Below are 16,052 nucleotides of genomic sequence, written 5' to 3' on the forward strand. Positions count from 1 at the left end.
ATTCGGCTCTCAGAGTAACGTAACGAACTTCAACGAAGGTTCGATGCATTAGTAAGAGAGACCGTACATTGGAATACTTGGGCTTTTTATACTCTTTATCCAGCCCTTGGCCAACCCCCTTGCGGGTTAACCATTCTAGGAATCGGGCCTACGGGTTCCTAGCCAGGTCAATCCTATAATATATGAATTTTGATTAGTTTTGCTGATATAGTTGTACATTTACACATAGGTCAACAATAGGAAAAGGTCTCAGTTCGCGACCCCGACAAGTCGCCTGCAGGCATATTAATTATTCGTGTGTACGGAGGTCACAACGGCCAGAATCTTACTCAGAATGTCATTCGGCCTCCATTTTGATGTTCAGGGTGACTTCCACATTACAAGAGAACCCAAAATGGTGGCTTAATCCAAGATGGCGACTTACATTACTTTCTCTAAGGTCAAAACCTTGCCGCGGAGTTTGTTCGCATATGATGTTTAGACAACTTGGCGTAGGCCAATACACATACAATTGCTGCGATAGGAGGCATAATATTGTTTCAATTCTGACAAACCCTCCTTTTGGCCTATGCAAAGTGCTAATATCATTTCTAATACTAACTCCATGCATTGTCGTCTATACATCCTGAATCATTATCTGTAATGTCTATAGCCATTAGGTCATTCATCAGAACCTCTTGTAACACAAACTCTTTAGATGCTGTATCTGGGGCATACATTTTGTGCCCTACTGTGCTCACCGCTTGAGCACAACACCCCCCTAGTATTGCACATATACTAGGTAGATATTGGAAACAGCAACAAAGGAATAGCAGGATTCCCAAAATAACCAGGATAACAGAAAGCACCTTCCAACCCCAGGATCGTAGAGAATCCCAGAACCAGGCGCTAATATTCCAATCTCCCACAGGAACATGCACTTCAGAACTAAGGATGTGCAAGTTCTGTATTGCTTTGAAAATTGTCGGTGAGGAATCTGGTACAAAAACACAACAAGCGGACCCCACTAATTTGCATACTCCACCACGTTCTGCCAGAATGACATCTAATGCCATCCGATTTTGGAGTGCTACCAATCTTATTGCTTTTTGTTCTAGTGTCATATTGTAGAGTATATCCGTGGTCCGGTTGATGGTTCTCTCCAGTACCCTTGCTAGTCCCCTAATATTTTCAGAATTTGCTATCTGTCCCCAAAATGGCACAACTGATTTTGCTATATCTCCCAATACTTGCCCAGGGGTATCTCCATTCTCGTCCCGCCGTGGGCGAGCCTTAGAAACTAATGTACTAGCTATAAATACCCCAGGTAACAGGATTCCTAAATAACAGGTTCCCTGCCAATCCTTGGGCAACCAGGGAAATGCTGAATTACCACAAACAAAATAGACAGGCCCCCCTACATACAGAGGCCTGTTCTATCCGGTCAAATTTACAATGTTCACACAACCTTCAAAATATCCCATTGACCGAGTGCCATTTCTTTGTACACAGAAGGGGACTGAATCGGGGCTATGATTAATAGAGTAGGAAGGAGGCACGGTGTCCTTATTGCCTATCAGAGCCATTTTAAAGGAAATTAGAGTTTGAAAAGGAAGAGATAGTTTATCAGATGGCCTAATAGAAGCAACATTAGGTTTACTTCTATTTGCAAAAAGCGAGCATCCCAGGGGAGTCAATTCACGTTTTTCAAAATCATTTAAATTAGTTCCATCAAAGTTCCCTGAGATGCTATCATTCCAACGGCCGAAGAATAGTGCTCTAAGAGAGGCATAGCAAGCAGTCGTTAAAGGTAAAGGGTGAATATACCATCCTAGCCCCTTGTTCCCATGTTGCGGTAAATGGGTACAAATACAGCAATTATTCTTATTATAAATGGAATGCGTCGAATTCATTATTATCATTAAAGTGTTATTATGGTACTTTCGTCTATGCTGGGAGTCTCTAGGTGACAGAGTGTGATGGTGTACAGAGGGAGTCAAAGCAGTAGGTAAAATTTCAATTAGCAGTAAAGGTTTTAGAGGATAAATTTCTTCGAAGTACCAAAATCCCACAGCAGTAACTATACAAATTCCAATTATTACTAACACAACACAGCAATACGTTTTCGGGGCCCAGGTACATTGTTCGTTGTCCGAGTTGGTCACCCCCTTATTTACAAGTCCAATGCGAACAGCAGCGGTGGAGGTGGCAGGCATCATAGTTTCTCAATCAACGACCCCAATGTTCGTTGCTGGCGACACTACGGTCGCGCGACTTCTTAGTCCTTCCCCAACAAAATCTTCCTTTTGCAAGAGAAAAACTCTCAATGACTTTTTCTTTCCAGATGCACAGACAAAACCTGTGCCGTCGTTCTATTTTCTTCGTCGAAGGTCGTACCTGGTGGTACCCAATGCTGTTTGATCCGGAAATAAGGTAACGTCACTTCCTGAGGGAAGCAACGTATCGGAGGGGACGAAAGTCGCAGAACTTGAAACAGTGTTTTCCGGAAGTGACTTTTTGAAAGAGTGCGGAGACGAAATGGACTGTTCCCCAAGCTCCACGGGCTCAGAGAAATTCTCTGACGCACTCACAGTGCTGTTTGCTACTCCAGGATCAGAGATTGTAGCATCAGCGAGGGGTTCTGCTTCTTCTGTAATGTGTGGCGTCGGGTGAGGAAGTTTCTTGACATGCGTAGCGTGGATCCAATGCTTTGTTCTAGCCACCCGCACTGCTGTCTGGGTGACCAACAGCACCTGGTAGGGTCCCCTCCAGCGAGGAGCAAGACAGGAAGACCTTTCGTAGGCCTTCACTAGGACCCAACTTCCAGGCTGAATATCGTGTCCTGGGCCCGTAAACCGTACAGGTAAAGCTGATTGGACCTGATGATAAATGAGATACAGATTTTTTGTCAACTGGTTACAGTAGTCTACAAGCAATACATTTTCTACCTCCCTTAAGGTTCTGGGCTTCGGAAGGCCCCAAATATGTTAGCAGGTCTCCCCATCACTACCTGAAATGGGGAGAGCCCAGTCTTAGTTTGAGGTGTGGTACGCATGGCTAACAATACAATAGGTAAGGCATCTGGCCATTTCAGTTTGGTGTCGGCACATGTTTTTGCAAGCTTATTCTTTAGAATGCCATTATGTCTCTCTAACAACCCAGCACTTTGAGGATGTCTAGCCGAGTCAAATCGTTTTTCAATGTGTAACGCTGTGCATATCTGCAAAATTACTGCTGCAACAAAATGGGGACCATTGTCCGACCAAATTACCCTTGGAAGCCCAAATCGTGGAAAGAATTCTTTTACCATAGTCTTTGCAGTGGTCATGGCAGTAGCATCTTTAACGGGGAAAGCCTCGACCCATTTACTAAAAGCACAAATAATCACAAGAACATAGTTTAGATTGTTACACCGTTCCATCTCAATAAAATCAAAGTGGATGACTTTGAAGGGAACAGAAGGGGGCCCAAAGCTTCCCCTTGGAGTTACTGTCCCCTTCCCCACATTGTGCTGTAAGCAAATCATACAATTCTGAACATGGCACTGTGCAATCTTCGAAATTTTATCATTCACCCATATTTGTTCTAACATTTTCGTGATCTGCTGAGCACACACATGCGCAGGACCGTGTGCCATCGTAACCATTGCCAGCACATATGAATCAGGGAGCAACCATTTTCCTTCAGATGTATCCATACAACACCCATCATCATCCAGTTTCCCCATTCCTTCGGCCCACCTTTTAGACTCTTCTATTGTGGCATCAGTTTGAATATCTCGCACAGACCCGATACCCTCATCCATTACATAAGCAACTTTTGTTTCCCTTAGAGCATACATGTCTGCGCTAAGGTCTGTAGCCGTTTGCCTGGCTATCTGGTCAGCAAAAGCGTTCCCTTTTCCCACATCATCTATGACCTTACGATGTGCTGCACATTTCATGATCGCTAACTGCCTAGGAAGTGAGAGTGCCGAGAGCAATTGCACTATCAGGGGACCATGCTGGATCTTGGTCCCATGTGAGGTTAGGAACCCTCTTTCCGACCAGAGCCTCTCAAAGTTGTGAGCCACCCCAAAGGCGTATTGGCTATCAGCATATATGTTTACTGTATGCCTTTTGGAGAGTTCACAAGCTCGGGTCAACGCTATAATCTCTGCGGCCTGCGCTGAGTTATGCGGAATTCTCTTAGTTTCAACAACCGTACTCAGCGTAGTAACTGCATAGGCAGCCGTAGATGTACCATCTGGGAGTTTGAAGCAGGAGCCATCACAAAACAGCTCCCCTTCTGCATTACCTAAAGGAGTATCTATAAGATCTATCCTGCCCTTCGTTTCCTGTTCAGTGGTATACAGGCAGTCATGTAATTCTTCATCACCGCAAACAGTATTTTGCGGGAAAGGTAGAAGTTCAGCCAGATTTAGAACACAACACCTCTTAATTTGAATGTGAGGGGCAAACAGAATGAATTCATACCTTGTCAGCCGTGCAGAAGTGAGGTGTTGCGTTTGGGTTTTATTCAATAGGACATCTACAGAGTGAGGTACCATCAAAATTAAATCATGGCCTAGGACCATTCCCTCACTCTGTTTTACAGATGCGGCAGCAGCAGCGACAGCTCGCAAACATCTTGGCAAAGCGCATGCGACAGGATCAAGGGCGGAGGAGTAGTAGCCGCACGGCCTATTCTTCCCTCCATGTTCCTGTGTTAACACAGCCAAAGCACATCCATCACATTCATGCACAAACAACACAAAGGCCTTGTCATAATTTGGAGTACCCAGAACCGGTGCAGAGCATAACGCAGTTTTGTGAAGCTCAAATGATCGTTGATGTTCCGATCTCCATGGCAGCGGCAGAGAAATGCCCTTCTTCGTCAAAGCCAACATCGGTTTTATCACTAGTGAAAAGTTCGGGATCCACAACCTACAGTAAGAAGCCATACCTATTAAGGCCCTGACTTCCTTCTGTGTATTTGGAACAGACATGCCAGAAATGAGTTTTATTCTTTCAGGTGTCAATCTTCTCCCCTCCTTTGACAGGAGGTAGCCTAAATAGGCGACCTCCTGACAACAAAATTAAAATTTCTTGAGCGAAGCTTTATGACCGTTTTCAGCCAGATGAATAAGTAACAATACAGTGCCTTCTTTACAAGCACTTTCAGAATCTGCAGCCAAAAGCAAATCATCGACATACTGAAGTAGTGTACAAGTAGGTGGCAATTCAAGGGTGTTGAGCTGCTCTTTCAAAGCTCTACTATAAATGCTTGGACTTTCAGTATACCCTTGAGGCGCCCGAGTAAATGTAAATGAACATCCTCCCAAGGTGAGCGCGAACAAATATCTACTCTCCTTGTGTATAGGAATGCTAAAGAAAGCATTCTTTAAATCCACAACACTAAAGTGCGTAGCTGTAGCAGGGATCATTGTTAGTATCGTTGTTACGTCAGGCACAATTGGAAATTGTGGGGCAACAACTTTGTTAATAGCACAAAGATCAATTATAAAACGGTATGGGATTGCATTGTCGCCTTTCTTGTATACAGGCAAAATTGGGCTGTTACATAAACTACCTGCAATCTCTTCAATCACCCCTCGATGCACAAAATTGGAGACAGTGCACTTCAAAGCACGCTCGCCCTCAACTGATATTTTATATTGCGGAATGCATGGTAGTTTAACTCCATGCTTCAAAACTATTTTAACGGGCTCAATCTGTAGCACCCGACATCATTGTCGTCAACCGCCCATAAACATTCTGGAACAACACTAAACTCAGGAGGCAATGGTCGAGTCAAAAACTGAGGATTTGGAAGTTGCTGTGGTGAAACCGTCAGTCGTACTCCATCAGAGGAACAATGAATTACTGATTTCAATTTCTTCAACAGATTTAACCCCAGCAAATTCTCTCCACAGTTCGAAGTCAGAAGGAAGGGACAATGGTCCGTAAAGGGACCCAAAGAAACAGACACCGGCGAAGAAACCGGACAAACAATTGGTATACCAGAAAACCCTACAGAAACATTTGTTTGCCCTGACAGTGGAATGTTTGGAACCCGGGAATGATCAATGGAGCACTTCTGTGCTCCAGTGTCTATCAAAAACTGATGTTTCCTATTCCCCACTAACAATTCAACGTAGGGACCTTTCTGATTAACGGGAATAGGTGAAGGTTCCAAACCCTGCTTCGGGCAGTCCTAACGAAACAAAATGTTATCGGAAGGAAGCTCTTCAGAAAGGTAGGCAGCAGAAGGGTGATCAAATATGTTTCTTGCGTCCACACTCGAATTCTGATCTGAAAAAGGTTGCTGAGGATCTTGTGAAAACTGACCTCTATCAGGGCCCCCTGCTCCAGGGCGACCTCTAGGTCGTCTACCCATACTCCCAAACGCATTGTTTGACCTTTGTCAAAGGACGGGGCACTGTGCTCGCCAATGACCTTCCTGGCGGCAATAGGCACATTGATTAACATTCACAGGACCCAAAGGAGCGTTTCCTTTTGGGACATACTGACCTCTGATCTGTGACGTACCTCTTCTGGGATTTCTAACAATTTGTTGTAACAATACTTTTGTCTTCAAATCTCCTTTCCTCTTCTCTATTTTCTCTTTTTCATTATTCACACAGTTCTCATAATACTGAGCCATGTGCAAAACTTCAGATTGGGATTTCACCTGCCAAGCGCTCTCAGAGGACATAATCTGTGACTGGATGTCGGGCAACAACCCACATACAAATTTGTCCACAAACAACCTTTTCCCAGACTCTGTGCCCAAGTCCTGTCCACTGAAATCAGAGAATACCTGTTCGAATCTATTAAAGAACTCGGTGGCACCTTCAGTTTTTCCTTGAACACAGGCCGTAAGCTTGTCCCAAATAATTCTTTTCTCAGGAATTATGGTTTTCAATTTTGCGACAATTCTATCAGGCAAAGTAAGTATTACCTGAGGTGGTTTCCCACCAGCTGGTCTTTCCCCATCAAACATAGGCATGTTAGCCCACGTATCTCCTAATCCTGGCACATCGTCTATTGTTCGAACCTGCTTCCATAAATCTACGGGCAGGAGTACAGGGAATAGCAAGTCAATGTCACTTAAGGTGAACACAGAGGACTGCAAAACGGACTCTATCTCTTTGTAGAATCCTGTCGGGTTTTTCCTGATATCGGGAATTGATTGTCTAATAGTGTTCACTTCCTGTCATGAAAACGGTACGTGAACAAATTGTGATACATAATGTGCAGGGATATCCACAGCGGGTGCACCAGTCCCAGCGTTAGCGGGAATCTCAACCTTTGGGACAAATGTCGGAGGAACCTCTCTCAAAGGCAACTGAGATATAGGTAACTCTGACCGCTTGCTAAGCAACAGAGCCAGGTCGAGCGCTAAGGCAGTCGAAGAAGTGTCGGGCGAAAAAGCCCTTTTACAAATTCCCAATAACTCTATAGGACAACTAACCTTCTTCCTTACACATTCTTCCTGCAGGTACTGTACCATTACCTGAATCACCTTCCTCTGCATTTCTACTACATACTGACTATACGTGTCATATACTTCATCTGGCGGTATCGATGAATCCAAGATCCATCGAATCGCATCTTTGGTACAAATTCGTACTTCCTCAGGTGCCGATCTACGACACGGAAGGAACCGTTTCTGCACATACATACTGTCGTCTTCATCATCCTCATCTCGTGATTTCTCAAAGTCCTTCCTATACTCAAACAATCTCTCAACATGACCATGTACTTTCTCCTCTGTGTCCCTCGAAAGTGCTAAAGCATTTAGATCTCTCACCCCTTGTGGGAGATCCGAATTTTGTAATCTACCCCACATCAAACATAAATGAGTCCCCAAACCTTCGATAAAAACATTTTTCTCGGGAAAATTGCCCATATTTGATAATGTGGAAAAAACGTTAACTTGATCACCTTTCTCCATACAGTGCTCAGCCCATGCAAATAATTCCTGTTTCTTGTCTGCAGAAACAGTATTACGAGTGACAATCTTTGACCCCGCACCTTGATCAACTCCAGTCAATACAGAACCACTCGGGAACGGAGGTGTGGGCAGATTCAATGAGGGTGCAACTATCGGCGCAAGAGGAAGGGGTGGCGGGATAGGTGGAGGAACAACAACTAGAGGAATAGGAACAATAGGTTGTACAGGGGGAACAGGAATAACAGCAGGAACAACAGCAGGAATGGGCAGAGCACCCAGGAGAGGATCATACGGAGGTGGCGCAGAGGCACCAGGCCTGGGTTCGTTGAACAATTTTTCAATAAATTCTTCAAAACCATGGAAATCTTTAGAGGGATACATTTTCTGGATACCTAGTGAGAAAGCCCTATCCATATTTTTGACTGACTCCGAATGTTTTTCTTTATCATATAACAACGCCTTTTCGGCATTTGTTTTATGACGGCGTGCATGTTTATCCCTACTTTTAAGCTGCTGCAACGCTTCTTTTTTCCAATTCTGCAAAACATCAAATGCTGCAGGTCTGGCCTTCTTTTTTAGCAAGACCGATTCTAGGTATTCAATACGGGGGATCTCGAAAACTACCATTGATTGGCCACTGAAATTCGGAGGCATGTCTGGTTTGTCTGTGCCAAATATCATTAAATACTATACTTCCAATGCCATACTTACAATACATAGTACATGCCGGCGACCCCTCCTGTGGTGCCGGGTGGCTAAATTCCAAAGATTGTCAATCGCTGCGGAACAGAGCCTTAAAGCAGCTAGACAATTTCCCAGGCATTTCACAAAAAATTGGTGTTACCTGGTCAGTAATTGTATCTGCAGATACAATATGCCAAATTCAAATTGTCAGGGTTAAATTAAGAGCCGGGTCACGACTGCACCTGACCAAACCTAAGGAGGACCGTACGGTTTACCAAAGAACTTACCTAACGAATTTTACCTTGTGTTTGGTGGTTTCAACAAATCTGCCCGCCTCAAAAATGGACCCTCGTCAAGATGTCGTGTCAGACCACACGACTATCGTCCAAGGATCGGATCGTGCAGCGCTGCCGAGGTATCACGTCTCGTTTGCAGTATCACACCGTCCGATCCCGGTTCGATAGTCTGCGTCAACCTTCAATGATCCGGCATCAATCTTGAGGGTGCCTGTTCGGGCGCCAACTGTGAAAACATAAAAATAATATGAGGCCGAGCAGCCCAAAAAGAAACACACCAACACAGGTTACAAAGAACATACAAGTGCTTTATTTAAAAGCTACAACAGTTACCAATGTCAATTGACAAACGGATAGCTATTCGGCTCTCAGAGTAATGTAACGAACTTCAACGAAGGTTCGATGCATTAGTAAGAGAGACCGTACATTGGAATACTTGGGCTTTTTATACTCTTTATCCAGCCCTTGGCCAACCCCTCGCGGGTTAACCATTCTAGGGATCGGGCATATGGGTTCCTAGCCAGGTCAATCCTATAATATATGCATTTTGATTAGTTTCGCTGATATAGTTGTACATTTACACATAGGTCAACAATAGGACAAGGTCTCAGTTCGCGACCCCGACAAGTGGCCTGCAGGCATATTAATTATTTGTGTGTACAACGGCCAGAATCTTACTCAGAATGTCATTCGGCCTCCATTTTGATGTTCAGGGTGACTTCCACATTACAAGAGAACCCAAAATGGTGGCTTAATCCAAGATGGCGACTTACATTACTTTCTCTAAGGTCAAACCCTTGCCGCAGAGTTTGTTCGCATATGATTTTTAGACAACTTGGCGTAGGCCAATACACATACAATTGCTGCGATAGGAGGCATAATATTGTTTCAATTCCGACATGTAGAACAAACAACGATGATAGTCACAAACACATGCTGAGCTCTGCCACAAGAGCTTACAGATCGTGGCTAAGACAAAGGAGGGCAGCAACCTATCAAAAAGACGCAGAACAAATGCTGAAAATCTTATCCTCAAAGAGTGTAGGAGAATTCTGGGCTTTAATAAAAAACAAAGACAACTACACGGACAATCAACTCTCAAACTGCATACCTGAATCAACTTGCATATCTTTCTTTTCTGCGCAGTTTGCCCCTATTCTCTCCTCACCAAGTATTGTCACACGTCCTAACGAAAGAGCATGGGTAAACTCAGCAGTCCGGGAAGATGTTCTGTTAGCAATCTCAAAATTGAAATCTTCCAGGGCCCGGGACCAGATGGCCTGACCAATATAGACCTGAAGCAGCACTGAGTCGAATGGTCCTCCCTGATAACCAAAATCTTTGAACACTGTAGAACCACCAAACAAATTCCCTCAACATGGACTGAGGCGGTGATAGTGCCAATTTTCAAAAAAGGAAATAGAGAGAATTCAGCAAACTATCGCCCAATAGCCCTGTTGGACATCATCGGAAATATATTCGCAACTCTACTCCTTTCACGATTTCAAAAATGGGCAAGAACCCCGCCATCAGCAGACCATCTTCAAACGGGCTTCTTAAAGACCGCTAGCACCAGGATCAACATCATGATTTTGAACATCATTAAGGAGAACATAAAAAATGGTGCACCAAAACTCTATCTAGCGTTTATTGACTTATCTCAAGCCTTCGACAAAATAAGTCGACAAAGACTATGGGCCAAACTGACCAACTAGAACTGTCCAACAGAAATCTTGGAGCCAATAATCGCCTTACATACAGACACAACCATCCAAGTCTGTCTAAACCGACAGGGTATGCTATCCGAAGAGTTCAAGTCTGAACGGGGAGTCAAACAAGGCTGCCCCTTAGCGCCGGCCCTCTTCATCGCATTCCTGGGAGATTTTCAGCATACCCAACCATCGATCAGAGCATTTCCACCTAAAGTAGGAAACACTCCAGTATCAAGATTGCTCTATGCAGACGACGTGATCTTGATGGACCAAACACAAATAGGTCTTAAGCGCCAGCTGACAAACCTGGCTAAATACATAACCTCAAACAATCTAGAAATAAACATTGAGAAATCTAAAATCTTGATCCTGGAAAACAAGCGCTGGAAAGGTAGAGGGCTCGGCACTTGGTCCTTAAATAACGTAAAGATCGAGACAGTCACAAACATAAAATACTTGGGTATAATGATTGATGAACAAAGATCTGAGAAATCGACATACCTGGCCCTTTGGACCAAAGTAAAAACACTGACCACACAAACAAGGTTAGTAGATCGCAAATATGCAAAATTCTCCCTTCTACCAGCGATCCAGTTCTACAGACAAAAGGTGGTCCCTTTGTTAATTTATGGGATGGACGTGGCTCTCAACATTCAAGACTCAATATGGCCAAAATATGAGGGCTACCTCTGGAAAGCGGTCCTGGGCCTGCCTAAATCCTCGTCGATGTCAGCTATTAGACGCGAACTTGGTTTGCTCTCGCTGAGGGCCTCAATAGAACAAAGTTAATTGAGAACACAGAGGAAAATCTTAATGCCAGACAAACTCCCCATCTACAAAATGATTCAGGAAGAACTCCACCTCGGGCGCTGTAAAGCATTGAACTCTTGGGAACAGAAACTCACGTTGAAACTTAAAGATCTGGCCCGTACCCAAGAGGACCTAATACAAAATCCTGCAAAAAATAAAAACCAAAGTGGCGCAAGAAGACTGGATCAACACGTGTCACCTGGCAACTGCAAACAAACTTCTGTGTCATTTACCAACTGCTACTAACAAACTGAATATTCCGCTGAACTACTGTATTAAATTCCCAAGCAAGACTCTTCAGAAACTCTTTATGAGAATAAGACTAAACTTGATGCCAACCCAAGAAATTCAGGCCATCCGTACAAGAACTACGTAAAAAACTTGCAGACTTTGTTTAAATCCCAAAAGGGTTGAAACAACAAGACATCTGCTCTTGAACTGTCCCAAAATTATTTGCGTGAAGCCTTTCTACTACCTCTATTCCAAGACTCCCAACTAAGAGAAGAACACATATGGTGGTGCAGATTGATAGCAGGAAAAAAGACGAAATGGGCCCTAGTCGCAGTCAAGATTCTTGACGCAGCCATAAAAAAGGCCATTGAGACTGTAATCGAACCTACCTCAGGTTGATTTCCGGAGGCTCCACAGCCCTCATTGACATATTTCATTAGCGGGATACTTCATCTTGTAAAAATCAATTCTTTTTTATTGGTTATAATCAAGTAAATAAAAAAATGTTTTAAAAAATGGGAAGTCTTTTGGGAATACATGTCGATATGCATTGAGTCAATCTGCCTTGATAAAGACGGGTGCCTCGAAGCACGTGTTGGTAGTAGGCAGCAACTTGTTGGGCAACCAGCAACACTTGGACTATTACCAGAAGTCAAAAAATAATAAAGAGGTGACTATGTCTTTAAATAACACAGTTTTCATTTGGATGATATATTTGGATCAATAATCTCGGTATATTTATGTGCAACAGGACACCTGCTCAATTTGGCAAACTATCACAGGACACATTGAACCACGGCAAGAAAACTGAGCACACACATCGATATTGCAGTTGTTTCTGTTTTTGCAATAAGCAACATGAAAAACGATGACTTCGCTTTTCCAGCCTGAAGGAAGGGACTTTGAAGCAAACTGCTTTCTTTTTATGCCATGCAGCAAATATAGTACAAAACCGAGACCGCTTAATTTAGAACCGGTGCAAAAATTGCCATTTATACGTCTTGGGATACACCCTGCCTGCCTGCTCCATTCTGTATTACACAAGCAGTAAACGGGTGCGAAGCGCATTTGCTCCATTTTAAGCCAAGGCGCTAACTTCAGATAATCTAGTCCCTGGGGTCTGACACTGGGCAGCTGAATCTAAGTCGGAAAAATTGCCACTTTGATGCAGCAATTCACCCCCTCCTGCCACTTCCAACCCCCGCCTCCCAACATCTCATCAGAAAAGGCCTGATTCAGCATTTCTGCCATGAGTGAAAAATAGGACTGAAAATCAGGATTCAGCTAAAATGCACCAACTGCAGTGAGCGCTGGGAGTGTCCCATGCAGTCACCTTTAACAGCGACCTAATATCCTGCGCACGAGGCACAGGGTTCCTGAATGGCGCAGGGGCCTTAGCATTGGATTGGAGCTGGAGCTGTAAGGAGGGGTGCGGACTGATGGATTGGTTTGAGGAGTGCAGGCATGCTGGACGCCATACAGCCATACAGTGGTGTAGACGGGATAACGTCAGCCCCCCTAACAAAAGGCTACATTTCCAAAAAAACGGGACACCATTGAGCTGTTTATGGACTAGTCTGACTTCCCCCCCAATGGGGCCTAACCAACTAAGATGTGGGTATTAACCAATGGCATTGGTTTGCAAACGTTGGCTCTCCAGATGGTTGGATCACAACTCCCTCAGTCCTGGCCAACATAGCCGATGAAGAGGCATCCTGGGAGTTATGGGACAAAGCCTCTGTGCAGCTGCAGGGAGCAGACACCTGACCTATGGTACTAAAGGTAGAGATGCTTAGCATTAATATACAGAACTCGCGAGAGCACGAACAACTAACTACATCTAACCCGCCTAAGTATGGGGGAGGAGTAGTAAGAGGGTGAGGAGACTATCCCCACCCAAAAGAAAGGGCTCGGCTTGCACGGGTGCTCCTGTTCCTCCGCTGCTATTGACAGAGGCGGAGGAAGAAGGGTAGGGAGAATGGCCTGGAAGTAATGCGAGCGAGCATGGGGAGCGAGGGGCGCAGAGCGAGAGGGTGAGGTAATGGACAGCGAGAGAAGGCGATATAATAGCTACCGATGCAGACAGCGACGCTGAACTCCGGTGTAACCCCGCGTGTTGCTGCTGAAACAGTATCGCTTCTCCACGCCCAGTGAGTGAACCCCGGACTCAGACGCTCTTCGGAGAAGCGTCCAGTGGGTGTTGTCAGGCGAGGGTGGGACGCCAACACCCCGCAGTTTACAGGTGGCCCTCCAATAAAATGACCCAATCACTCGTATGTTCCCAACACACCATGGCCTTGCAGGCAGTGTGCGGGCTGCGTGATCCCCGGGGTCCTGCGGCTACTCTCTTCACAGGTGAAACCCGTATGCCTGTGGCTCTCGACGTCCCCCCGGGCTGCAGGCTGGAGTCCACACATGGCACCACCACGCTGGCCTTCACCTTCCAGCACGGGGTGATTGTGGCCGCAGACACCCGGGCCTCCTGCGGCCAGCTGGTGGCCTGCCCGTCAGCAGAGAAAGTCCACCCGGTCCACAGCCACCTGCTGGCCACCACCTCCGGCAGCTCTGCCGACTGCACCACCTGGGTGCGGGTGCTGGCACGGGAGTACCGACTCCATGAGCTGCGCCACGGTTACAGGCTGACGGTGGCGGGCGCGGCCAAGCTTCTCTCGACCATGCTCTACCGCTACCGGGGCTTGGATGTGTGCGTGGCCACCACACTGTGTGGCTGGGACCACAACGGCCCAGCTCTGTACTACGTCTACAGCGACGGCAGCCGCCTGAGAGGGAGCCTCTTCTCGGTAGGCTCGGGCTCACCCTACGCCTACGGGATTCTGGACTCGGGCCACCGCCATGAAATGTCCACAGCAGAGGCCTATGACCTAGCACGCCGGGCCGTCTGCCATGCTACGCACCGTGACGCCTATTCTGGCGGCAACGTGGACCTGTACCATGTGCAGAAGAGTGGCTGGGTGAAGGTGGGACGCCAGGACGTATTCCACTACTACTATGGGCTGCATGGGCGCGTGGAAGGGCAGCAGGGCCCTCTAGAGGAAGCGGTGGAAGTTCAGTATGGCGTCCACGGGGAAAGGCAATGTCAGCGAGGCTCAGGTGAACAAGAAGGTCTGCAGGTCCCCAATGAAGTGGAAAACGACGAGGAAGAGGAGGGGGGCGAAGACAATCTCGTCATCTAAGAGGGTGAGGAGGAGAGGCCTTGAGGAGGTTGTGCCAGTTGGGCCCCATGCCATATATATAATGGGTGTGTCAGTCTACCCATGATGGAAGAGAGGGGGTAATCATTTCTGTACAGTATTTACTCTAAACTGAATCACTGCTAAGCACTTGAGTGAATGTATAGCATGGACTGGGACGCATGGTTCTTTGGGACATGCGTGGACTGGTTCTTCAGGGTGGGCAGATTGCACACCTCTTTCAGCAACCGAAGGCTCACTCTTAGCTTCATTGAAGGGGTAACATTGCATGTTAGGGCGCTTTTAGTCCAACAAGGGATGCACATCTCCTTTTGGTGGCCACAGCCAAGGGGATCGGCAGAGCAACCCGAAAGGTACAAAACGTGGAGTGTTCCATGGATTGAATTTGGAAACATGGACTGAAGGAGCTGATGCGTTGAGGGGAACCAAGATGAAAAAAGCTTGTCATGAAAGCGACGCAGTAGTGAGGTGAATCAAGGGGCAAGCCCACTGATTCCAAGCTGCAAAGGAGGCCAGGGCTCATGCATGGGCAAGGGGCAGGAGGTCCAGTCCCAGGGCGCCCCTACCTTCAGCCGCCACCACTAGATGGCACTCTGGTGAGTTTGGCTCATCTATCTGGGCGCATCGTCCACAGAAATTGTCGGAAACAGCTTGTCCATGCTTTGGCACTGTGCAGCCAATCAACAAGCCCCTGAATGCCCCCAAAGTCTCACATCCGACTAACGAAGACCACCGGCCTATAAAGTGCGAGTCCTGCATCCTGCCTCTTTAACATCACAGAAAGACCTTTTTGTCATAGAAAGACATTCTCTCCTAACCTTGAGCGTCAAAAGATCAACAGGCTTTGCTTTTTAACTACGTACAATATGTCAACATTTCCCTGTGGAACCTGGATACTTAGGGCTTTGGGGTGGGGTTCCTCCCTACATTTCTGCACTCATTTTGGCACTTTTTCTGCTAAAGATGCCGGGAAAAGAAATGTGAACCAGTGGGTTAAATGAGCCGGCTCTGAGTGGCCATCAGAACCTGCACTTCTCATTGTGGCATTATTGATGGCCAGGACTTCTCCACGCTTGAGGGGAGTACCAGTACTCTATCATGTTGCCAACAGTCCAATATCTCTTCCTCACCCACATATCTGTCCAAATCCTTCCCAGCTTGGACTTTCAACCTTTTCCCAGTGAAACTTC

The 16,052-nt window shown here is 46.0% G+C and overlaps 1 protein-coding gene across 1 annotated transcript; it reads left to right on the forward strand.

The window, feature by feature from the left end:
• The first annotated feature begins 13,941 nt into the window (after nucleotides 1-13,941).
• Nucleotides 13,942-14,844, forward strand: PSMB11 (proteasome subunit beta 11). The gene has a single exon (XM_069632766.1). It carries the CDS (start codon nucleotides 13,942-13,944, stop codon nucleotides 14,842-14,844), a length of 903 nt encoding a protein of 300 aa, XP_069488867.1.
• The last annotated feature ends 1,208 nt before the right edge of the window (nucleotides 14,845-16,052 follow it).

The sequence above is a fragment of the Ambystoma mexicanum genome, chromosome 13 (assembly GCF_040938575.1).
Source record: "Ambystoma mexicanum isolate Mex_15411 chromosome 13, UKY_AmexF1_1, whole genome shotgun sequence".
In the NCBI taxonomy this organism is placed as follows: domain Eukaryota; kingdom Metazoa; phylum Chordata; class Amphibia; order Caudata; family Ambystomatidae; genus Ambystoma; species Ambystoma mexicanum.

Coding starts and splice junctions, on each gene's coding strand:
- PSMB11 (XM_069632766.1), top strand. CDS start 13,942: ATGGCCTTGCAGGCAGTGTGCGGGCTGCGTGATCCCCGGGGTCCTGCG.